Raw genomic sequence first — 25,395 nt, 5'->3', positions numbered from 1 at the left:
CTCCAGCCTGGGGGATAGAGCAAGACTCTATCTCAAAAACAAACAAACAAACAAACAAACGAAAAACGAATTATACAATGGACTTTGGGGACTTGTGCGGAAGCGTGGAAGAGGGTGAGGTATAAAAGACTACACATTGAGTGCAGTGTACACTACTCAAGTGATGGGTTTACTAAAACCTCAGAAATTAGCACTAAAGAACTTATTCATATAACCACATACTACCTGACCTGTTCCCCAAAAACTATTGAATTTTTTTAAACTGTATTCAAATAAAATAAAATAAAATAAAACCAATCAGCATATGTAAAAGTACATATGAAGTGCAAGAAATAATACCAATGTAAATATGATCATGCTAATCTCTAGAGCAGCACTTCTTAGATTAAGGGATGTGACCTTTCTCTTAAGGTTTAGGGCATGTGTTCATTCTATTCGTCTCCCCTCCTGGTCTCTGTGGAAGCTCTTCCACTGTAGAAGGGATCCTGCTTTCTAAAGACCCAGACACAGAATATGCAGCCACTCAGGGGCATGACAAACCAAAGAATTCTTTTTTTTTTTTTTTTTTTTTTTTTGAGACGGAGTCTCGCTCTGTCGCTCAGGCTGGAGTGCAGTGGTGTGGTGCAATCTCAGCTCTCTGCAAGTTCTACCTCCCGGGTTTACACCATACTCCTGCCTCAGCCTCCTGAGTAGCTGGGACTACAGGCACTTGCCACCATGCCTGGCTAATTTTTGGTATTTTTAGTAGAGACGGGGTTTCACTGTGTTAGCCAGGATGCTCTCGATCTCCTGACCTCGTGATCCGCCCGCCTCGGCCTCCCAAAGTGCTGGGATTACAGGCGTGAGCCACCGCACCCAGCATCAAAGAGTTCTTGATACAAAATGTTAATGTGGGGTAACTAGCTGACATTTTCTTCTGTTCAAAAAGGAGCCAGTTCTTTGCTAATGCCAAAGTTACATCATGAAGATTTTGCAATATCCTCTACATATCATTTAGGAATCATTTGACACCTATTTAACGCTCATAATGAAGTCTCAGTTTCATAACCTAATCAAGGCAAACTGCTACTACACATCAGTGTTATGACGCTCTTCCAGTAAATCACCACCTGGGCGCCACATGTTAGGTGAGTTACATCAACACGTTGCAGAAGGCAGTAATGACCATACCCCAGTAGACTACGTCTTAATGCCATACATTCTGAGAAAGTTTTTAAAAAAAACTGTAAGTCACAATAAAATGAGCCTTAAAAATGAAATGTTTTACCTTTTCAGAATAAATGTTTATGGTCTTTATAGACTTTCCCAAAGATTTCCAATTCCTGTAGGCTCTCTTTAGATTCATAACAAAATTATCCCAAAATAACAATTTACGTAAGTGGCAAGTTTGGCCGGGCACAGTGGCTCAAGCCTGTAATCCCAGCACTTTGGGAGGCAGAGGTGGGTGGATTACCTGAGGTCAGGAGTTCAAGACCAGCCCGGCCAACATGGTGAAAACCCATCTCTACTAAAATACAAAAATCAGCCGGTGGTGGTGGCACATACCCCTAATCCCAGCTATTCAGGAGGCTGAGGCAGGAGAATTGCTTGAACCCAGGAGGCGGAGGTTGCAGTGAGCTGAGATCGTGCCACTGCACTCCAGCTTGGGTGACAGAGCAAGACTCCGTCTTGTGGGAAAATAAAATAAAATAAAATAAAATAAAATAAAATAAAAGTGGCAGGTTTATTCATTACAGGCTTATAGTTCTTCCTCAAAACACAACGAGTCAAAAAAAAAAAAAAAAAAAAAAAAAAAACACAACGAGTCCCATTTTCTGCCATATTCATACTGAAAAGTGTGGTCAAGTTTTTCGTAAGTCTGGTGGGGCCGTCGTTATATGATGGCTTTAGAAATTCTTGACTGGAAACCTAAGACTCCTAATTAAAGCTCAAAGATCCAGAGTGAGTAATTTGCAGAAAACAGCTCACAAAAAATAGCTGCTAACTGAATGAAACCCTGGGAAAATAGTCTACAAAACAAAAAACAAAACAATCAGGATTATAAAAACTGATTTAGTACATTCATGAATCCATCACTCAAAAAATGAAATCATGAGTTAAGTGAATGCTTGTAATATTTTACATGTTTTGAAATAAGTAAACTATTCAAAAGCTCTCTTATGTTATTGTGTCACTTAGACCGACACATAAAAAAACCAAAAATAGCAATGTGGGTACCATTTAAACAGAAAATTTTTATTACAAGTATTTTCTTGCTTTCACAAAATCTTGGCTATTCAAAAGCATTCCTATTTTCTCTCTTTTTTTCTTTCTTTTTTGTTCTGTTTTGTTTTGTTTTGACACAGTGTCTTGCTCCATCACCCAGGCTGGAGTACAATGGTGCCATCACAGCTCACTGCAGCCTCAACCTCATGGGCTCAGGGGATCCTCCTGACTCAGGCTCCCAAGTAGCTGGGACTATAGGTACATGCCTGGTTAATTTTTAAAATTTTTTTTGTAGAGGTGTGGTCTCTCCATCTTGCTCAGGCCAGTCTTGAACTCCTGACCTCAAGCAATTCTCCTGCCTTGGCCTCCCAAAGCACTGGGATTACAGGAGTGAACCACTGTACCCAGCCCTTTTCTCTTGCAAGTATAGAAAATATTTTAAACACATATTTCTCGATATGTAATCTAAAGGTTAATACTTTGAAGCAATTTATGTATTTATTTTTAAGCTACATATTAAAAAGGGCATATTACCTCAATCAAATCAACTGCACTCCAGCCTGAGAGACAGAGCAAGACTCTGTCTCAAAAAAAAAAAAAAAAAAAAAAGTCAAAAAAAAAAAAAAAAGTCAATCGATCTTAAACATGCAGAATCAGAACATCATCCCTTCACTTAAAAACGAAAAATTAGTGACGCAGTGGTTCACACTTGTAATCCCATCACTTTGGGAAGTTAAGATGGGAGGACTGCTTGAGGCCAAGAGTTCAAGACCAGCCTGTGCAACAAAAAGAGACTCCCATTGCTAGAAAAAATTAGAAAAATATAGTAAGTTGAGTGTGGTAATGCGCGCCTGTAGTCTCAGCTACTGGGAGGCTGAGGCAGGTGGATCCCTTGAGCACAGGAAGGCGAGGCAGCAGTGAGCCTTGATCATACCACTGCACTCCAGCCTGGGTGACACAGGGAGACCCTGTCTCTGAAAAATTAAAAATTAAAAATTAAAAAGATTAAAATAAAGACATATTAATTCATATTCTAACTAAAGAGATTCAACTATTGTTAGTAGTTAATAATAACTCATTTTTTTTTTCTTTTGAGACAGAGTCTTGCTCTGTCACCCAGGCTAGTGTACAGTGGCACGATCTCGGGTCACTGCAGCATTGGCCTCCCAGGTTCAAGCAATTCTCCCTGCTGCAGCCTCCCAACTAGCTGGGATTACAGGTGCCCACTACCACACCCGGCTAATTTTCGTATTTTTAGTAGAGACAGGGTTTCGCCACGTTGGCCAGGCTGGTCTTGAACTCCTGACTGGTGAGCCACCTGCCTCAGCCTCCCAAAGTGCTGGGATTACAGGCGTCAGCCACCACACCCAACCAATAATTCACATTTATGAACTGTTCATCGTATGTCATGCACAGTTCTCATTATTTATTTATTTATTTTTGAGAAGAGGTCTCGCTGTGTCTTCCAGGCTGGAGTACAGTAGTATGATCTTGGCTCACTGCAACCTCCACCTCCTGGGTTCAAGCGATTCTCCTGCCTCAGCCTCCCGAGTAGCTGGAATTACAGGCGCCTGCCACTATGTCCAGCTAATTTTTGTATTTTTTGGTAAAGATGGGGTTTCACTATGTAGGCCAGGGTGGTCTCGAACTCCTGACTTCAGGTGATCCACTGCCTTGGCCTCCCCAAATGCTGGGATTACAGGCATGAGCCACTACACCCCGCCTTTGTTCTTGTTATTTAAATAGTCCTCATGAGAACCCAGTGATGGGGTGGCTGTCCAGCTCAGTTTACAGATAAGGAAACTGAGGTACAGAATAATTAAATAACTCACCCAGGTCACATGTCCAGTAAGGGCTGAAGCCACAATTTGAACTCAAACAATCTAAAATAGTTCCTTTGCTCTTAACTACTTTACTATTCTACCTTTCAGTTTTCTAAGAGACATTCAATTAACTTTGTTTGTTTCTAAATGTTTTAACTCACAGATTAAGGTTGTTACTCTTCTCTTTCAAAACTTTTTTTTAAAGACTGGGCATTTCCAAACAAGGAATGCTACAAAGTTGCTAATGGTTTATTTTACAAAGGAGATCTTTAAATTCCTACCAAAACAAAGACAAACTCGTATAGCAAAGATACATATTCTTGAACTAGAATATTCCTTTCCTCTACAAATAATTTAATGTTGAAACACTATATTTTTAAAGCGCACGCGCGCACACCCGCGCGCGCGCGCACACACACACACACACACACACAAACAGCACATAAACATGTTTTAGGTCTAGGTTAAAAAAAAAATTGTTGGCTGATAGCAAGACCAATACAAAATTATTATTAAACTCAACAAAGTCAAGGGTGTTTAGGATAAATTTTAAAGGAAACTAGGTCTTACTGGATTAAGGGAAGTTCAAAAAAAAAAAAAAAGGGCGGGGAGTGGGTAACTAGGGCTCGGGGATATCCCAAGATTTCTTATTCTGCTCCTCAATGGCTCTTTACTTAAAAATCGTGTTATTCTCATAATGCATTTCTTTTCTTTCTTATGACCTCATGCTAGGCGAAAGAATGAAGCCACAACCAGGCAGAGTGATGGGTGGACACATGGAAACTTCCTCACTCACTACTTGCTGCAAAACGAAACTAGTAAATAGTGAATTGAAACATCAAAATCAACCACGAATAGAACTTGTATGAGACACCCAAGGAGAACTGCAACGTATCTCTGTGAACACAGAGAACCTTAGTCTGAAGAGCAAACATAAATACAAATATATTTCCGTTTTCACCTATCAACTTGAAAAGCAAACATAAATACAAATACATTTCCATTTTCACCAATCATGTTGAAAGCCATAGAGGAGCCTTTCAGAAAAGAAAAAACTACTATTACGGAAAGGAAAAACTACCCCTTTCTCAAGCGTTTGTCTTCTGAGTCTCAGAGCTACCATAATGCCTGGATATCCAGTCTCCAGGATGGAGACGTCTGTATTACATGACTTGACATGGCAGGAAAGAGACAAGATAGGTTATCTCTATGAGGCGTCTCTCCTCATAAAGAATTAATGCTGCCCAGTGAAACACTTCAGAGAGCAAAAGAAGGGATGTTCGAGATCTGGCTAGGAGCAAAGCTAATGAGGAACAGACCTACCATTTTCAGGTCTTGTTACAAACGTGAATTAATAAATAGATGAGCATATCATTTGAAAAATGACAATTTATGCAGTCACGAAAATACATTTTATCTCAAAACTAGTCTGAAGGTTTAGTTAATTCATGTAGTCTTAGTCCGTACTCACAGGTGTTAAATGGTATCACTGACTGTGAGAGTCAGTCTTTGTCCATTTAGATTCACTCGTTTGAGACCAATTTCATTTTTACTAATGACAAGAATGTGTGTCAACCACGGGTAGGCACATCATCTATTACAGTGGGATTAGGACAGTCAAATCTTAAACAGGAAGCAATCAGGTAGCATCACAGCACGCTTAAAAAGGATACATTAGATAAATGATAGTTTTCCTCTTACATCCTTTGTAAAATTGAGCTATTGATTTGCAAACGAATCAATTTGCATTGACTACATATTTCCCACTATTTCACTGTACTCTACAATTAGCTTTTAAAAGAAAGATTTAAAGATCTTACAGTGGTGTGTATATTGTTATACATAATAATTCCCCCTCCCCCTTTTTTTTTTTTTTTTCTTTTTTTGAGACGGAGTCTCGCTCTGTCGCCCGGGCTGGAGTGCAGTGGCCAGATCTCAGCTCACTGCAAGCTCCGCCTCCCGGGTTTACGCCATTCTCCTGCCTCAGCCTCCCGAGTAGCTGGGACTACAGGCGCCCGCCACCTCGCCCGGCTAGTTTTTTGTATTTTTTAGTAGAGACGGGGTTTCACCGTGTTCGCCAGGATGGTCTCGATCTCCTGACTTCGTGATCCGCCCGTCTCGGCCTCCCAAAGTGCTGGGATTACAGGCTTGAGCCACCGCGCCCAGCCAATAATTCCCCCTTTTAAGGAACCATATTCTATCAGTATAGAGAGACAGGTATATAAATATTTATACATATATACATAGATAGGTACTTTTTTTCTTTTTTATTTAATAAGAATTACAGATGAGGTCTCACTATGTTATGCAGACTGGTCTAACTCCTGGCCTCAAGCGATCCTCCAGCCTTGGCCTCCCAAAGTGGTGGGATTACAGGCATGAGGCGCTGTGCCTGGCCACTTTTTCCTTTAGAAAGAAAGAAAATCAGCTGGGCTTGGTGACTCACGCCTGTAATCCCAACACTTTGGGAGGCCGAGGCAGGCGGATCACGAGGTCAGGAGATCGAGACCATCCTGGCTAACATGGTGAAACCCCGTCTCTACTAAAAATACAAAAAATTAGCCGGGCGTGGTGGCGGGCGCCTGCAGTCCCAGCTACTTGGGAGGCTGAGGCAGGAGAATGGTGTGAACCCAGGAGGCGGAGCTTGCAGTGAGTCGAGATCGTGCCATTGTATTCCAGCCTGGGCGAGAGCAAGACGAAAGAAATAAAAGACAGAAAGAGAGAGAGAGAAAGAGAGAAAGAGAGAAAGAAAGAAAGAAAGAAAGAGACAGACAGACAGACAGGAAGGAAGGAAGGAAGGAAGGAAGGAAGGAAGGAAGGAAGGAAGAAAGGAAGAAAGGAAGAAAGAAAGGAAGAAAGGAAGAAAGGAAGAAAGGAAGGAAGAAAGGAAGGAAGAAAGAAGGGAAGAAAGAAAGAAAAAGAAAGAAAGAAAATCACAAGACATACGACATCTCTAAAATGTCTTGTATTAACTCAGCCCACTCTAAGCATAAAAGAATTATCAAAAGAAAGTTACCATCGAGCAGTCTTGATTACTTTAGACACTGCACAAAGTGTTGGGCCTCAGGAAGCCAGAGGACAGGTAATGACATGACGCACAAACATCTGGTTAGAGCTCTCACCATCCCTGCCTGGATCACTAGAGTAGTCTCCTTCCTTCCAACCTCACTGCCACCCCATTGCCTACAAAAGTTACTTTTCCGGCAGGGCGGGCGTGGTGGCTCACGCCTGTAATCCCAGCCCTTTGGGAGGCAGGCAGATCACCTTAGGTCAGGAGTTCAAGATCAGCCTGGACAACATGGTGAAAACCCATCTCTAATAAAAATACAAAAATTAGCTGGGTGTGGTGGCGGACCCCTGTAATCCCAGCCACTTGGGAGGCTGAGGCAGGAGAACCACTTGAACCTGGAAGGCGGAGGGTGCAGTGAGCCGAGATCGCACCACTGTAACTCCAGCCTGGGCAACAGAGTTTGACTCACTCAAAAAAAAAAAAAAAAAAGAAAAAAGAAAGAAAGAAAGAAAAAGAAAGAAAATGAATGAAAAAAGTTACTTTTCCAAAACACAGAAGTAATTAGGTCCCATGCCTGATAGCCTCTTTCACCGGCAACCACAAACCTTATCCAGCCACATCAACACCCATATCTGGGAGATCTGTGCCCTTCCACCTTTGTCCCTCTTTGCTCTGCGGGGAAGGGCCCTCCTCGCACCTTCCTTTTTATCCCTCTCACTAGAAAAGAACTCTCTGGGAACTCCTACTTATCCCTCAGGGCCCAAATCCAAAGGTCTGTCTGGTAGTGGCCCGCCCAGACACTCCCGGGCTGTGATCCTGAGGGAAGGGATCCCACCACCTTCCGGGCGCTCTGCCCACCATCCTGTGAAGTTGGGTCTGTACTCAGCGACCGACCGTGGGGCTGAGGCTTTTGCAGCAAAACTAACCCTTTGTAGAAGTCAAGGGTAGGTATTGCTAATAGCTCAATAACTTAAACAAACAAACAAAAATTAGCAGCCATTAAATGTCTGAATGAGATGTGTAAAAGAATGAACTATATACAATTGCAAATGGAAGTCGGTTTCAGGGAAATGCATGATTCAACTTTCAGCTTCCCTATCTACCATCTGCATGACTTAGGACACAGACATTTACATCTAAACTGTAAAACGAGGACAAGAATATTCACTGGCCACACCTCCTACGAGGATCAAGTAAGAAAATGTATGCGAAAGACCCAGCACAGCCCTGGGACTCTACACAGGAGCACGGCCTCCCGCTCAGTCCCCACAGAGCTGCATGCAAAGGACCTCAGTAAGAAGCCAGGTGGCAGAGGGAAGGGTTGTATGGCTGAGCAAAAGAAAGACAAGGTAGAGAACAGCAAATAAAGGCAGAGAGGCAGGAGAAGGGAATTATGGAAGAAGGTCGCTTAAGCTCAAGGCGTCTCCTTTAGCAGGAAAAGATTCGGCAACCCCAACCAAAATTATCAAAGCCGGCCAGGCGCAGTGGCTCATGCCTGTAATCCCAGCACTTTGGGAGGCCCAGGTGGATGGCCAGGGATTCAAGACCAGCCTAAGCCCTGTCTCTACTAAAAATACAAAAATTAGCCAGGCGTGATGGCAGACGCCCGTAATCCCAGTTACTTGGGAGGCTGAGGCAGGAGAATCGCTTGAACGTGGGAGGTAGAGGTTGCAGTGACCGGAGATTGCACCACTGCATTCCAGCCTGGGAGACAGAGTGAGACTCCTTCCCAAAAATAAATAAATGAATACATAAAATTATGAAAGCCACTGACTTAGTCTTTGGCAAAGAAGTGAACATCCATACGCCTGAGTTCTGCCTCCTCTCGGTTACCTTGAGCAAGTCTTTTACACCCAGAAGCCTTCCAAACCCTCCTCTCTAAATGAGAGTTGAGGGTGCATTTCCAAGGGCGCTTCAGTCCCTTCCACTATATACAATAACCCTGCAACCTCTGCACATAGAAAGGCCACAAGGCTTTCTTCAGTGCGCTAAAAGGAACATCATAAAATTAAGATGAAGTCAGAATATTTGAAATGGGCTTGACTCTCAAATTCCAAGACGTAAAATTAACTAAGTCATTAGCTGATAGGCACAACTCAGGACACCTCCCAAGAGAACAAGTAAATGAACTGCTTTCAAAGGAGTGAGCATTTTAAGATCCCCTCAGGATCTCACTAACATCTCCCCTTCCCCCACACTTGGCCTAAAACAACAAAGGAAAGGAGGGAGACATTACATTTTGTTTGTTTGTTTTACGGGTTTTCTTGTTAATTTTTTAGGAATGGAGTAAATAGTAAGATAGGATGAATATAACAGTTCTGTGGACTGATGCATGCCTTTCTGCAGCTTGCACAGGAATTAAAGTAGGGGAAGGTTTGGAGTATCTCTATACAATGGATGTTTTCTAAGCATGCTGGGAAATGGGTGTAAATTGTAGAAACAAAGCAAAAACAGAGGAAATTTCAGGTTTGGGGGAGGTGCATCTTGCAGGATCCTGCAAACAATAGGCACTTACTAACCCCCTTCCCAGTTAACAAGCAGATTTAAAGGCTGGGCTTCGCCTTAGAAGTCCCCAAATCCTGTAGGCAGAAGCTGAAGAACCATGACAATTTACCAAATGGATAAATCAGTCCTGAAAAAAGGATCTAGCACACCTAACTGTATCTAACAACCTTAGCAATTCCTGCTTTTAAAAACAACCTCCCTCCCCTACCTAACAAAAGGAATGCTGTGTCTGCCAACTATGGAGTAAAGAAAAAAGGGTAAAATTCCACAGGATTCTAACTCAGTTTTGCGCTTCTCAATAGAAGTCTATATATGTCATAGGGAAAGGTGACATGCTTTGAAAACCCTGGCCTACCACATGTTGTAGTGTTAGTGAAAAGAATGGTACATTTCACAAGAACACCAAGGTTTCACAGCCCAGGGCTTACAAACATGTTGCTTACAAACATGTTGCAATTTACCATTCGTTTCCAGTGGAAGCACAGGGATTTTAATTTGCATGATGAAACTGCCCAAAATGTAGTTTCAGCCAGAGCAGAATTTATTCACATCTTTGTAAATACACCCCATTATATTACAGCAGGCACATGTGTCTTGACAAAACAATGTTTTGATGTGATTCCTGCATTTAAGAAATACATACTTTTTTTTTTTTTTTTCCTTTTTCATTCAACAAAGCCATGTTCTCAGCACCCAGTTAAGTCAGGAGCACTGGAGATAGAAAAATGAGTAAGACACTGACCCTGCCCTCCAGGCACTCACAATCTAGTAATTTTTTTTTTTTTTTTTTTTTTGCAAGCTTGTTTCCTCTTAATTCGATATCCATTTATATATTCACTTATTAGAATTTATTTATTCCAGCACTGCTCAAACATTTTCATGCTGTAAATTATACTATTATTTCTTTTCTAAATGAGCACTTTGTTAACAATTATCTGAAAGCAACTATTTGGTACTTAACTGTGCATGGACTGAATTAATCTAAATGCAAAATGTGTCCTAATGAACTCAAACAACCATCCTGTATTTACTGAGATCCATGACTCTGGGGCAATACTTTCACTGGGTTATAATCAACAAAATCCCCTGGGGGACAACTGCTCAATAGTGCTCATTCACCTAAAAATGTTTTTACCTACTAAGCTGTGAGTTGTGTCATTTCAAATTTCCACACACAGTATTGATAGGCTGTGTGGTTTGATTTCCACAATCAGAAGAATCTGAAAAAGTAAAATAGAACTGTGTCTGAAATCTGTTAAGGATAATGTTCAGACGTGTAATTTCCTGACTACCTCTACTCTCCTCTTCAAATTCAGTATGGAAAAAGAATCTTGTAAGTCACATTTTACTTAAAACACACAGGATTTCTAAACATACTGAATTACATTTCTACTGAGTTCATCTGAGATAGTTAGCTAACTATGGAGCGTCATGACATCAGGATCCCTACTGGTGGGGCCAGCGACTGGGGACAAGTCTAACATTGTCACTAACAAGGTATGTGCCATTGGCCAAGTCACTTCACCTGTCTAGATTGATAGACGATTGCAAAATCTCATATTTTAAATAAAAAAGGAAGGAAATGGTGTCTCTTGTTTCAGCGAGAATAAAGTCAACTGTCAATTTTGTGTCTTCATGTATTTCCCCGAAGACGCAGTTTGTATAAACACTTGGATGACAGCTTTCCCTCTCTTTTAGCCTAGTGTCTCCCTACAAGGCATCTACAAAGGAGCAGTAAGCCATGTCTTCCTCCGAATTTTACTAAGGAACAATCTCCATGCCCATTTACCCCAGATAAACAAGGGGAAAACAAGAGCAGACACAGCCTGTCTGGGACAGGCTTCACGTTCTTCCCAGCCTGATACTGAATGATTAGCTGAGGTACATATTTTCTTTGCTCCTGCATCTGCCCTTTCAATAGCAGGTTTGAGCTTCTGAAGCCCCACCCCATCTTTTAACTCAGCCAAAGAACACTTGACTACAACTGACCCAACAGTGCTGGAATCTGCCAGGGAAGGGAAAGCAAATCTGCAGAAAATGCCACCGGCCAACCCTCTTCCCCAAAAGAACCCTCAGCCCAACTTTCATTTCAGCAGGCCACTGACCCTCCCCGCCCCCAGCCCAATGCCCTAGAGTAAGGGATACAATGGGATATTATCAAACCAATTTCCTCAGTGACTGAAAACTTAGAGCTGGGTCTAGGCAAGAAATAACAAGATAACTTAAAAACAGTCTATAGGCCGGGCGCGGTGGCTCATGCCTGTAATCCCAGCACTTTGGGAGGCCGAGGTGAGCGGATCACGAGGTCAGGAGTTCGAGACCAGCCTGGCTAACATGGTGAACTCCCGTCTCTAATAAAAATTCAAAAATTAGCCAGGCATGGCATTGCGCGCCTGTAATCCCAGCTACTCAGGAGGCTGAGGCAGGAGAATTGCTTGAACCCAGGAGGCGGAGGTTGCAGTGAGCTGAGATTGTGCCACTGCACCCCAGCCTGGGCAACACAGCAAGACTCCATCTCAAATTTTAAAAAAGAAAGAAAAAAAGAAAAAAACAGTTTATCACAACTTTAAAATGTCCATTGGGTTTTCTGGAACTTCAGTGAAGGATCATATTCACCTGTATAGTTCAGAAAATGCAAAAACAAAACCTTTTAAATCTAAAATACATATTAGATGTAGGTATATTATATATATATGCTATATGTAGTATGTAAATGTACACTGTATGCATATTTATATACATTTTTCAATACTGGAGAGTGACAAGAGCAGATAGAAATCTTTAACCAACCCTCGCTGGTTCTCTGTACAGTAAGAATCATAAATACCAATGGTCACCTGAAAATGGAGTAACTGGGCTTTTAGCATGTCTAGAAGGAAGAGACAGGAGACTGTTTGAAGGAAACAAACAAACAAAACCTGAAAGAGAGCTACATTTACTGAGGCTCTACTATATGCTAGACAGTCTGTTGAGTACTTGATACACACATCAACCCAGCTAAATCTCAGAAACCCCAAGAAGCAAGTCTTCTTGTCTTCAATTTTCAGGTAACGAAATTGAGGATCAGAGAGGTTGAATAAGTTGACCAAGATCATGTAAACAGTCAGTTGGAGAGCTGGCATTTGGCCTACTATAACTGAAGCCCAAGAGTTTAATCACTGTGCTAAAAACTGTGCACGGTTTATCATTCCCAAAGAAGAACTTCTTTCACTCCATCTCCTCCCATTCAAAAAATATAAGATCTCAAAGCAAATCTAGAGCCTCTTCCGATAGTCTTTTATGTATGGATTAAGATATCTGACTGTAATAACCCTCACCCATCCGATTCCAGTCTACCTGCCTAACTAGAGCTCCACCAAAGCAAATCTATTACTTCCCCAAGGTATTCAACCCTGAGCAGGTTAAAACTTCATCCTCCATACAGAAGTACTGCTTCCCAGAAACTATGCCAAATCCAGGGGCGGTTTTAGTCACTGGACATTTCAAAATACATGACAGCACAGATTTAGCAAAATAAGTCCTATTGTTTTAGCCCCAAACATATAAAACAAATATCTTGTAACTCCACAAACTGAAAAACTGCAAAAAAAAGTAGGTGAACATTTTGGTAGTTCTGAGTAAGGAAATGTTTGTTTTCCCTCTTGTGGTCACACAACAAATGGTGAAGAGATAAACATCAGTAACATCAGCCTTTTCCCTAATCCAGCATCAACCAAATATTTATTTACAACTACTCTTTGAAGGCTTCTTCTTTCTCGCCTTTTCCACACCAACATCTGAGCAGGTGTCCCAGATTAAATTGCTGAATATCATACCCGATTGTTGAAAAAATACCTTTTGACGGGACCTGTGGCTGGTTATTTTTTAATTAGGGTTTGAAACCCTATACCGTGTGTATTTAGCACCCTAAGAACTACAGCCAGAGAAGGACGCCTCTGCGGAGTGGGTTGCCCAGTGGGTGGGCGAGAAGGGAGCCCCGTCTTCAGAGGGGCTGCTGCGAACTGCGCTTCCTGCGCCGCCCCCTCCCCAGGTAACTCACCAGGATGCCCATCACATCGGTCCAGAGTTGGGAGAACGCCTCGGACGTGCCAGCGCCAGGCTCGGGCTCCGGTTCTGGCCCCGGCGCGGGCTCGGCCTCCGGCTCGGGCCCCGGGCCAGCCGCTCCCGCGTCCTCCATGGCAGTGTCCCGCGCGCGGGCCGTGCGTCCAGGTCCCCGCGGCGCCCTCGCCCAGCACCCGCGCGCAGCCGGCCTGGATGCCGGGTCCCCGCCCGCGGCGTCACCGAGCCGCGCCCCCGCGCTGCATGCCCCGGCGGCCCCGGCCACCCCGCGGGGGCCCCTCGCAGGCGCCCACACCTCGGCTCTAGGTGGCCACGGGCTGCGCGACTGACAACTCCAGAAACTTTCCAACCCCGCTCCGCGCAGCAACAGGGTAGCAGGAGGAAAAGTCCGCACCACTGAGTTGTACGGCGGGGAATTCGCTCGGCCCAGAAGCAATTAAACCCACTGCAAAGGCGTTTCTTCCTGTTACGGGAACCAACTAAGTAAGGCACGCGACTCGTTCGTTCTAGCAAGTCTTGGCAGGACCCTGCAGGGGTGGCCGCGGCGCCTCGGTATCTTGGAGGGAGCTCCCCGGGACCCCTCTCTTCAAAATGAGCTCTTCCAGCTCCACATGACTCTCCCCTCGAGGCTAAAGAAAGCGTTTAGCAACAAAAGGTGCTCTGATGTCAGGCTCTTTGCATGGAAATGAGCCTCGGACAGGAGAACAAATCGCCTGTTGAAAGAGCAGCCGCGCCGCGGTCTCCGGCCCGCACAAGTTTCCAATCACGCTATTCACGGAAACGCTTTTGGTCACGGAAACCCGAGAAAGTTAATCTTTAAGCGACTGCCGCCCAAAGGCTTCACAAGTAGTCCGTGTCGCCACAATGCACACCTCGCCCCTCGTGAAGTCAAGCAACCCAAGGAATTACAACCCTGCCTCTGCCAGCCAAGAATTCTCTGCAAAACGAGTGTGAAAGCTTGGGCACGAGCCATTGTTTGGATCATTTTTTATGAGTGGGTGCATTTTGGCTCCCGAATGCCCACAATGGCATGCATTGCTAGGGCTTTCGGCTAATTAGGGGAAATGGGCTTTGGGTTTTAATTATTCCTTTACATTAGGGACACAGGGAAGGGCTATTTTCGAAACTAAATTCAAATGACTGTGCAGCCACTCAGCCTACACACACTTGGGGCCCTGTGTGTGTTTTTCCAAGGAGAAGCTCCAGGACGGATTTATTTTATAAGGGAAATAGCCCTGGAGAGGTGATTTTCCCTTTTGTGATTCTGCCTTTCAAAACCACTCAGAGTTTTCCTGGAAGGTGACAATGCACGTCACATTCGATTTGGTGATTGAGCACTTTTGAAACAGTTAAGAAACCACATGGAGTTTGCTCCTCTGTTAGGACCTTGTGGTTTAAAAGAAAAAAAAAAAAGTGAGGTGCCCCAGCGAGAGTGTCCTTGCTTGTTTTGAGGCCTCTCCTGTGTCTTGTTGATTGTGAGGGTTTTTTGTTTTGTTTTGTTTTGTTTTCCTTCTGAGTCCACTAAAAGAAAGGGGGTAACAGCATGTCCTTGAATTCCGCTTGCTCAAGCATTAAGTGCTGCGAGCACCAATCAATGCAATGGGTGAATAGTCCTTACAGGAATGTTCAAAATGTAAAAACATTTTCAAAAGTAACTAAATATAAACACAAGCCCTGATAATTTTTGTGTGTTTTTGGCTGGTGTGGGGGCTCACGCCTGTAATCCCAGCACTTTGGGAGGCTGAAGTGGGCAAATCACTTGAGGCCAGGATCTGAGACCAGCCTGGTCAACACAGCAAAACCCCGTCTCTACTAAAAATACAAAAAACAGAAACAAACAAACAAACAAAATAGCAAGAGTGCTGGAGCATGCCTGTAATCCCAGCTACTCAAGAGGCTGAGGTACGAGAATTGCTTGAACCCAGGAGGCAAAGGTTGCAGTGAGATCCTGCCACTGCACTCCAGCCTGGGTGGCAGAGGAAGACTCTCTGTCTCTAAAAAAAAAAAAAAAAAAAAAGAAAAAGAAAGAAAGAAAGAAAGAAAAAAATGTGTGTTTAAAAAATTTTTTTAGAGACAAGGTCCTGCTCTGTCACCCAGGCTACAATGCAGTGGTGCAATCATAGTTCACTGAGTAGCAGGGACCATAGGCACACTGCTCCACCAGACTAATTTTTTTTTTTTTTTTTTTTTTTGTAGAGACAGAATTTCTTGCTGTTGCCCAAGCTGGTCTCAAACTCCTGGGCTCAAGGGAGCCTCCCTCCTTGGTCTCCCCAAGTGCTGGGATTACAGGCATGAGCCACTGCACAGAGTCCCTGATGATAATGTTTGTGAAAGGAAACCAAAAGAATTATTACATTTCTCCTTAATAGCATTGAGGCATTTTGTTGAAGTAGAAAGAGCACTGAACTATATGAGTCAATACAGCCAAAGTCTTGTGCTCTCCTAGGCTGATGCCGGAGTTAGGCCAGATGGGTTTTCAAGGCTCCCTCGTGCTCTGTGATACTTTGAATAAAAATAAATTCAGTTAAAGCTGATGAGTTTTTTTTTAATTGTCATTTCTATAAAGAAATAAATATAAGTAAATGATAGGAAAAGATAAATAGCCTTTATAGTTGACCGTATTGGTATATTTCAATTTATTCACCATGTGATACTTTTTTTTTTTTTTTTTTTTTTTTTTTTTTTTTTTTTTTTTGAGACAGAGTCTTGCTCTGTCGTCCTGTCACCCAGGCTGGAGTGCAGTGGCATGATCTCGGCTCACTACAACCTCCGCCTCTCGGGTTCAAGAAATTCTCCTGCCTTAAATTTAAGAAGATGCAGAGGACTGTGCTGCTTCCAAGAGGCAGCCTGTTCTCTGCATAAACACTTTCCAGCAAATGACCAGCAAGGAGCCAGGCAAGCCGGGCAGTGGGGGCTGGGGATTAGGATGAAGCCTGACTCTCCAGCACCAATCCAGAATCATTTTCTTCTTGACTCATCAGATGACCTGGGGCAAAGCATTTGACATGGTGTTAGTTTCCCCATCCAAGATGAGGCAAGGTCACACTAATTGCCACCTGCTTCTTCACAGGTTATAGTATGTTTCAGGGTCATCTAAAGACATGTACAGTTTAGTGACAACACATACCCGCATCAGTGTAATTAAACTGGCCGGGCATGGTGACTCACACCTGTAATATCAGCACTTTGGGAGACTGAGGCAGGCACATCACTGAGGCCAGGAGTTCAAGACCAGCCTGGCCAACATGACAAAACCTCGTCTCTACTAAAAATACAAAACTTAGCCAGGCATGGTGGCACACACCTGTAGTCCCAGCTACTTGGGAGGCTGAGGCAGGAGAATCACTTGAACCTGGGAAGTGGAGGTTGCAGTGAGCCGAGATCGTGCCACTGCACTCACCCAGAACAACAGAGCGAGAGTCCATCTCAAAAAATATATCTATATAGATATCTATATAGGTATCTATATTTATAATTATATATCGATAGATAGATAGATAGATAGATAGATAGATAGATAGATAGATACAATTAAACCTTAGCCAGCATTTTGGCACTTATAGAAATCAACCTATTTTAGATATTTACCATGTTTTTCCTGGTGCTTCTTAATGGATAGGGAAATGAGATAATGTTTTTGGAGAAATGTTGATGCCTATACATAGAATGTGAAATTTGAGGCTGGGCGTGGTTGCTCATTCCTGTAATTCCAGCACTTTGGGAGGTCAAGGCAGAAGGATCATCTGAGGTCAGCAGTTTGAGACCATCCTGGCCAACATGGTCGTCTCTACTAAAAATACAAAAATTAGCTGGGCATGGCAGCAGGTGGCCTGTAGTCCCAGCTACTTTTTACTTACCAATTTCCATGTGTTAACTCAACATGATCTGATTACCACTCCCAAGATTGACTCTCTTCTCTTTTAGTTAATGTCACTTGTCAGTCCTTTCTGCTAAAAGTTCCTTCAAGGGCTTTTTATCTCTGTTTTTTTTGAGACAGAGTCTGGCTCTATTGCCCAGGCTGGAGTGCAGTGGCCCGATCTTGGCTCACTGCAATCTCCACCTCCCAGGTTCAAGTAATTCTCCTGCCTCAGCCTCCCGAGTACCTGGGACTACAGGTGCCTGCCACCATGCCTGGGTAATTTTTGGATTTTTAGTAGAAATGGGATTTCACCATGTTGGCCAGGCTGGCCTCAGCCTCCCAAAGTGCTGGGATTACAGACGTGAGCCAAGGCTCCTGCCCCTTCAGGGGCTTTTTAACAAAGTTGTCATTTCCTTATAAATAAATAGCCATCATCATCATCATCATCACAACTTCAGAGTCATATAGGGTATCATTTACCAAGAACGTTTTATATTAGAATTCTACCCCATGGAAATGGAAAAGGGCCTTGAAAAAGATCTAGGTCAAATCCTTCATTTTACAGATGAGGAAGTGGGCTCCAGAGAACTTGAATGATGAGTCCAAGTGAACACAGCTATGTGGGGCAGAATTAAAGTAAGAACAAACTGATTTATATTAACATCTTTTTTTTTTTCTTTTGAGATGGAGTCTCACTCTGTTGCCCAGGCTGTAGTACAGTGGCATGATCTTGGCTCACTGCAACCTCTGCCTCCCGAGTTCAAGTGATTCTCGTGCCTCAGTCTCCCCAGTAGCTAGGATTACAGGCGCATGCCACCACGCCAGGCTAATTTTTGTATTTTTAGTAGAGACGGGATTTCACCATGTTGGCCAGGCTGGTCTCGAACTCCTGACCTCAAGTGATCCGCCCACCTCAGCCTCCCAAAGTGGTGGGATTACAGGTGTGAGCCACTGCACCAGACCCAAACTGATTATTTTAAAAGTCCTTTCATCTGTATCATACTCCATTTGATTCCCACAAAGTTCTTCAAGGAATGGAAGTGTAGATACTCCATTGAAGATGGGTATACCAGAATCCTACTTCTCTTTTTCTCTTACCGTCAGGAATCTCATCCAGCTCATTGAAATCATCCTGCTGTGGGTGAGTGAATTCCAAGGAAAGTGATGTAGAAGATTTTTCTAGACTTCTAGTAGAGACCCAAAAGTTGATTTCAGAATCAATTCTGTGGCTCATAATAAACATTTATTGTCACAAATGAGTGAAAACTATTACCACAATGCATTCACTGAGAATATTGATAATGTAGCAATCTCTGTTACTTATTGAAAATTAGTCTCCATGATATTGTTGCACAGGTAAATGTACAGCACATATATACATATACACACACATATACAGATAAATGTTTACACTGGCTTGCTTTGTAAAAACTTGTTCTTAGGGCCAGGCACAGTGGCTCACACCTGTAATTCTGGCACTTTGGGAGGCCCAGGCAAGGGGATCACCTGAGGTCAGGAGTTCAAGACCAGTCTGGCCAACATGGTGAAACCTCGTCTCTAAAAAATACAAAAATTAGGGGCCAGGCACGGTGGCTCACGCCTGTAATCCCAGCACTTTTGGAGGTCGAGGTGGGCAGATCATGAGGTCAGGAGATCAAGACCATCCTGGGTAACACGGTGAAACCCTGTCTTTACTAAAAATACAAAAAAATTAGCCAGGCTTGGTGGTAGGTGCCTGGAGTCCCAGCTACTCGGGAGGCTGAGGCAGGAGACTGTCTTGAATCCAGGAGGCAGAGCTTGCAGTGAGCTGAGATCGTGCCACTGCACTCCAGCCTGGGTGATAGAGACAGACTCTATCTCAAAAAAAAAAAAAAAAAATAGCTGGATGTAGTGGTGGGCACCTGTGGTCCTGGCTACTCGGGAGGCTGAGGCAGGAGGATCACTTGAGCCTGGGAGGCGGAGGTTGCAGTGAACCAAGATTGCGCCATTGTACTGCAGCCTGGCAACAGAGCAAGACTCTGTCCCAAACAAAACAAAACAAAACAAAAACTTGTTCTTACTGTGGGCCAGAATTACAAAAGTTAAAAAGCATTAGTCTACAAGTTCTGGGGTATTTAGAGTATAGGTTCAGCCTATTTAGGTCATTATGTCAATTTAAGAAACCTAACTAGTTTACTGCTGGGCATGGTTAAAGTAAGGTAAAATAGAGATGAGGCCTGAGTAATCCTGAGAAGACAAAACCACTTAGACCTTATAAGTGAACTCAACCTTTCTTGATTTGCACACATAAGGAAAACTTAACTTAAGCTAACTCTTAGAAATGCCTGTATTAGGCCGGGCGCGGTGGCTCAAGCCTGTAATCCCAGCACTTTGGGAGGCCGAGACGGGCGGATCACGAGGTCAGGAGATCCAGACCATCCTGGCTAACACGGTGAAACCCCGTCTCTACTAAAAAATACAAAAAACTAGCCAGGCGAGGTGGCGGGCGCCTGTAGTCCCAGCTACTGGGGAGGCTGAGCCAGGAGAATGGCGTGAACCCGGGAGGCGGAGCTTGCAGTGAGCCGAGATCGTGCCACTACACTCCAGCCTGGGTGACAGAGCCAGACTCCGTCTCAAAAAAAAAAAAAGAAATGCCTGTATTAAAGAAAAACAGGACTTAAGCTCAACCAATCAGAAGTAGCCAACAAACTTTTATAACTATGAACTTTCACAGGAGATTGATCAAATAAGGCAACTGTATAATTGTATCCAATCAAATGTTTTCTTTGCTTTACTTCTGTGTCTGTCCTATAAAAGCCTCCCCATAGATTCTCTTGGTGGAGTTCCTGAACCACTTCTGGTTAAAGCTGTCAAGTCCATGAAATGTTGTTTGCTCAAATAAACTCTTTTAAAATGTTTATCGTGCCTGCATTTACCTCTTTAACAGCAGTAAAGATATAGTTTCAGGGCTGGGCACAGTGGCTCATGCCTGTAATCCCAGAACTTTAGGAGGCCGAGGTGGGCAGATCACCTGAGGTTAGGAGTTCAAGACCAGCCTGGCCAACATGGTAAAACCCTGTTCCTACTAAAAATACAAAAACATTTAATTGGCGTGGTGTTGGGCACCTGTAATCCCAGCTACTCGGGAGGCTGAGGTAGGAGAATCTCTGAAACAGGGGATCTCGCAGTGAGCCAAGATCTTGCCACTGCACTCCAGCCTGGGTGACAACAGTGATACTCCATCTCAAAAAAAAAAAAAAGATACAGTTTCATGATAGAAAGCACAACTGTAATGAGGTCAAGACAAAGCTAGGTTTCCATTTTTATTCAAGTTTCTATAAGACATTGGGCGAGTTATTTATCTTATCTGTGAAATGGGAAAATTCCACCTATTTGATACAGTTGTTGTGAGGTTATCTGTGATGACACAGGCACCTTGATGAATTATAATTCATCATTATAAGCTTTCTCTTTTTACCCTCTTTTTGCTTTTCCTTCCCCCACCACTCATCCAGTGAGGCTACATCTATACATTGGAAATTTCCTTGTGTATACCTAGGTCTCTGTGATCATACAAAAGAGTCAGCTCCAGCTCTGGAATGCCATTGCTGAGGAATGGAGCTGGGAGTTTACCTCGGCTGGGGTGGGGCGGGGTGATTAGGACGCTTCAGTTTTCATAGTAAAAGTAGCAATAGCCGCAATAACCATCGCTGTCATCATTTATGGAATATCTACTCTCTGCCAGGCATTGAGCTGAGGTTTAGGTGTATTTCAGTGAAACTTTAACATTCCTCAAATGGAATTTATGATTTCCCACCATGATCCAACTCTCCCTCCCTGCTCCTTTCTTGCTTCAGTCTTCGGATATATCCATTCATTTATTCAAACTACCAACTTCATCCTTCCCTTCCCTCACCATCACTGCGATCTAAACCACAGGTAAGCCCTGCTGATTTGAATTCTTTTTTTTTTTTTGAGACAGAATCTCACTCTGTTGCCCAGTCAGGAGTGCAATGGTGCAATCTCGGCTCACTGCAACCTCCGCCTCTGGGGTTCAAGCAATTCTCCCTGCCTCAGCTTCTCGAGTAGCTGGAATTACAGGCGACCACTATCATGCCCGGCTAATTTTTTTTTTTTTTTTTTTTCTGAGACGGAGTTTTGCTTCTTGCTCTGTTGCCCAGGCTGGAGAGCAGTGGTGCAATCTCAGCTCACTGCACCCTCTGCTTCCCCGGTTCAAATGATTCTCCTGCCACAGCCTCCCGAGTAGCTAGGATTACAGGCACATGCCACCACACCTGGCTAATTTTTGTATTTTTAGTACAGACAGGGTTTCACCATGTTCGCCAGGCTGGTCTCAAACTCCTGACCTCAGGTGATCCACCTGCCTCAGCCTCCCAAAGTGCTGGGATTACAAGCGTGAGCCACCATGCCCAGCCTCAAATTCTTTTTTTTTTTTCCTTTTTTTTTTGAGATGGAGTCTCACTCTGTCATCCAGGCTGGAGTGCAGTGGCATGACCTCAGCTCACTGCAACCTCCGCCTCCCAGGTTCAAGTGATTCTCCCTACCTCAGCCTCCCGAGTAGCTGGAATTACAGGTGCCCGTTACCATGCCTGGCTATCTTTTTTTTTTTTTTTTTTGAGACGGAGTCTCGCTCTGTCGCCCAGGCTGGAGTGCAGTGGTGCGATCTCGGCTCACTGCAAGCTCCGCCTCCCGGGTTCACGCCATTCTCCTGCCTCAGCCTCCCGAGTAGCTGGGACTACAGGCGCCCACAACCGCGCCCGGCTAATTTTTTGTATTTTTAGTAGAGACGGGGTTTCACCGTGGTCTCGATCTCCTGACCTTGTGATCCGCCCGCCTTGGCCTCCCAAAGCGCTGGGATTACAGGCGTGAGCCACCGCGCCCAGCCTCTCTCTTTTTTTTTTTTTCTGAGATGGAGTCTCGCTCTGTTGCCCAGGCTGGAGTGCAGTGGCATGATCTTGGCTCACTGCAACCTCTGCTTCCTGGGTTCAAGTGATTTTCCTGCCTCAGCCTCCTGAGTAGCTAGGATTACAGGTGCGTGCCACCACACCTGGCTAATTTCTGTATTTTTAGCAGAGATGGGGTTTCACCATGTTGGCCAGGCTGGTCTCGAACTCCTCACCTCAGGTGATCTGCCCGCCTCGGCCTCCCAAAGTGCTGGGATTACAGGCGTGAGCCACTGTGCCCAGCCTTGAATTCTTAAACTAGGCCAAAGTCATCCACTTCCCTTCACCTCCATTACCACCACTGGAGACCACACTGCTATCATCTCTTAAGATATTTTATCACCAGGCGCAGTGGCTCACGCCTGTAATCCCAGAACTTTGGGAGGCCGAGGTGGGCAGATCACGAGGTCAGGAGATCAAGACCATCCTGGCTAACATGGTGAAACCCCGTCTCTACTAAAAATACAAAAAATTAGCCGGTCGTGGTGGGAGGTGCCTGTAGTCCCAGCTACTCGAGAGGTTGAGGCAGGAGAATCAATTGAACCCAAGAGGCAGAGCTTGCAGTGAGCCAAGATTGCGCCACTGCACTCCAGCCTGGGTGACAGAGTGAGACTCCATCTCAAAAAAAAAAAAAAAAAAAGATATTTTATCTAGCTTGGTGCAGTGGCTTATGCCTGTAATCCCAGCACTTTGAGAGGCCAAGGCGGGTGGATCACCTGAGGTCTGGAGTTTGAGACCAGCCTCACCAACATGGAGAAACCCCATATCTACTAAAATACAAAATTAGCCAGGTGTGGTGGCGCATGCCTGTAATCCCAGCTACTGAGGCGGCTGAGGCCGGAGAATTGCTTAAACCCAGGAGACAGAGGTTGCAGGGAGCTGAGATGCACCATTGCACTCCAGCCTGGACGACAGAGTGACACTCCATCTCAACAACAACAACAACAACAAAAACAAAGATATTTTATCTAGAGCAGTGCTTCTCAAAGTACACACCCACAACTCAATCATTAGCATCACCAAGGAATTTGTTACAAAAGCAAATTTCCAGGCTCCACCTCAAGACTTCTACTGAGTCACTCTGGGAGTCGAACCACCAATTTGTTTTTTGATTTTTTGTTTGTTTGAGACAGGGTCTCCCTCTGTCACCCAGTCTGGAGTGCAGTGACTTGAACACCTGGGCTCAAGGGATCCTCCCACCTTAGCCTCCCAAGTAGCTGGAACTACAGGCATGCACCCCCATACCTGGCTAATTTTATTATTATTATTATTATTTTGTAGACACAGAGTCTCCCTATGTTGCCCGGGCTGGTCTCGAACTCCTTGGGCTAAAGCAAGTAATCTGTTTTTTTAACAAGTTCCCCGGAGGATAGTGATTAGTGCTCAAATTTGAAAGCCCCTGCAGACTATAGGTACGTCAGAGTAAGGAAGAGGAGCTGAGGAAATGTAAAATTTTAAAATAGAATACAGTGTATTAAAAATCTATGCCAGCAGATTGTTTTTATTTTTATTTATTCATGTAGTTTTTGGATGGAGTCTCGCTCTGTCGCCTAGCCTGGAGTGCAGTGGCACGATCTCAGCTCACTGCAACCTTCACCTCCTGGGTTCAAGGGATTCTCCTGCCTCAGTGTCTTAAGTAGTTGGGATTACAGATGCATGCCACCAAGCCCAGCTAATTTTTTGCATTTTTAGTAGAGACGGGTTTTTACCATGTTGGTCTGGCTGGTCTCGAACTCCTGACCTCGGTGATCTGCCTGTCTCAGCCTCCCAAAGTGCTGGAATTACATGCATGAGCCACTGCACCAGGCCTGTAGATTATTTGTAAAAACTCGCTGGCAAAATAGCTAACTTATCATGAGACAAGTTAATGAAGAAATCAGATATTTGGAGATATTTGGTTTTATCTTTTTTTTTTTTTTAAGCTCTGTTGAATTTGAGATACTTGGTTTTAAAGGGCAGACAATTAAATATTGAAATTAAAATGCATTTTCCCTAAGAATAGCATATGTTTTAGGAACACATTTTCATTTAAATACTTGTTATTTGTTACAGACGACAACAACACATTTTCTGCTTATAGCAGAGATTAAATCTGAAAGATTATAAATATTCCAATTTATTTTTCACCATACTCACTGTTGCTGAAATTGAGCAATGAAAGTAGATAAGCTCATTTAATTTTTGCCTACAGTCAGCAATCCTTTCTGGCATTCCTATGTGGGGCATTCCACAATGCCTTGGGGGAACTGACTTCAAGGAAAGACTGGTATGTTAAAACATTTTCCCTGTCACAAATTCACACCATTTTTTTTTCCACAAATGCCTTACAGGTGAGCCAAGCCCATGCTAAAGCATTACCCGTTAAAAAGCCCTTCATCAAGGAGTGTTTGGTGAAAGAAGTGGGAGAAGAGCTAAGAGCAAACTAAAAAGAAATTAAAACAGAATGCAGACAGAATAGGCCAGGGAAAGAAAGGAAATAAACCAAGTGAGGCTGTGGGGATGTAAATCCTTTTCTCTGGGCTGGGTAGGGCAGGGGGGCGCACATCTGTAATCCCAGCACTTTGGGAGGCTGAGGCAGGAGGATCACTTGAGCCTGGGAGTCCTAGATCAGCCTGAGCAACAAAGTGAGATCCCATCTCTACACAAAATTAACCAGGCACTATAGTATGTCCCTGTAGTCCTAGCTACTGGGGAGGCTGAGGTGGGAGGATCACCTGAGCCTGAGAGGTCAAGGCTGCAATGAGCCCTGATTGTACCACTGCAATTCAAGTTTTGCCACAAAGCGAGCAAAATTTTCTCTGAAATTTTTTGTTCTACTCTGATAGGCAATAGCCAGTTAGATTTTCATCTGTGTTGATGCTATGTGAAGGCCAAGTTCTGGCCAGGCGCGGTGGCTGACACCTGTAATCCTAGCAATTTGGGAGGCTGAGGTGGGCGGACCATGAGGTCAGGAGTTAGAGACCAGCCTGGCCGACATGGTGAAACCCTGTC

The 25,395-nt window shown here is 43.9% G+C and overlaps 1 protein-coding gene across 3 annotated transcripts in view; it reads right to left on the bottom strand.

Moving 5' to 3' along the window:
- The window catches only part of SASH1 (SAM and SH3 domain containing 1), a 366,232-nt gene that overhangs the window by 194,318 nt on the left and 146,519 nt on the right, over positions 1–25,395 (bottom strand). Inside the window, exon 1 of one of the 3 annotated variants that reach the window (XM_028847193.2) lies at positions 13,583–13,952. The exons of the other annotated variants lie outside the window; for them this stretch is intronic. Coding sequence (XP_028703026.2) covers positions 13,583–13,720 — 138 coding nt within the window. The 5' untranslated portion in view covers positions 13,721–13,952. Of the gene's footprint in view, positions 1–13,582; positions 13,953–25,395 lie in introns of those variants that run through there. 3 annotated transcript variants of the gene reach the window in all.

Source organism: Macaca mulatta, chromosome 4 (assembly GCF_049350105.2).
Source record: "Macaca mulatta isolate MMU2019108-1 chromosome 4, T2T-MMU8v2.0, whole genome shotgun sequence".
In the NCBI taxonomy this organism is placed as follows: Eukaryota; Metazoa; Chordata; class Mammalia; order Primates; family Cercopithecidae; genus Macaca; species Macaca mulatta.
This window is presented reverse-complemented; position numbering and strand designations above follow the sequence as displayed.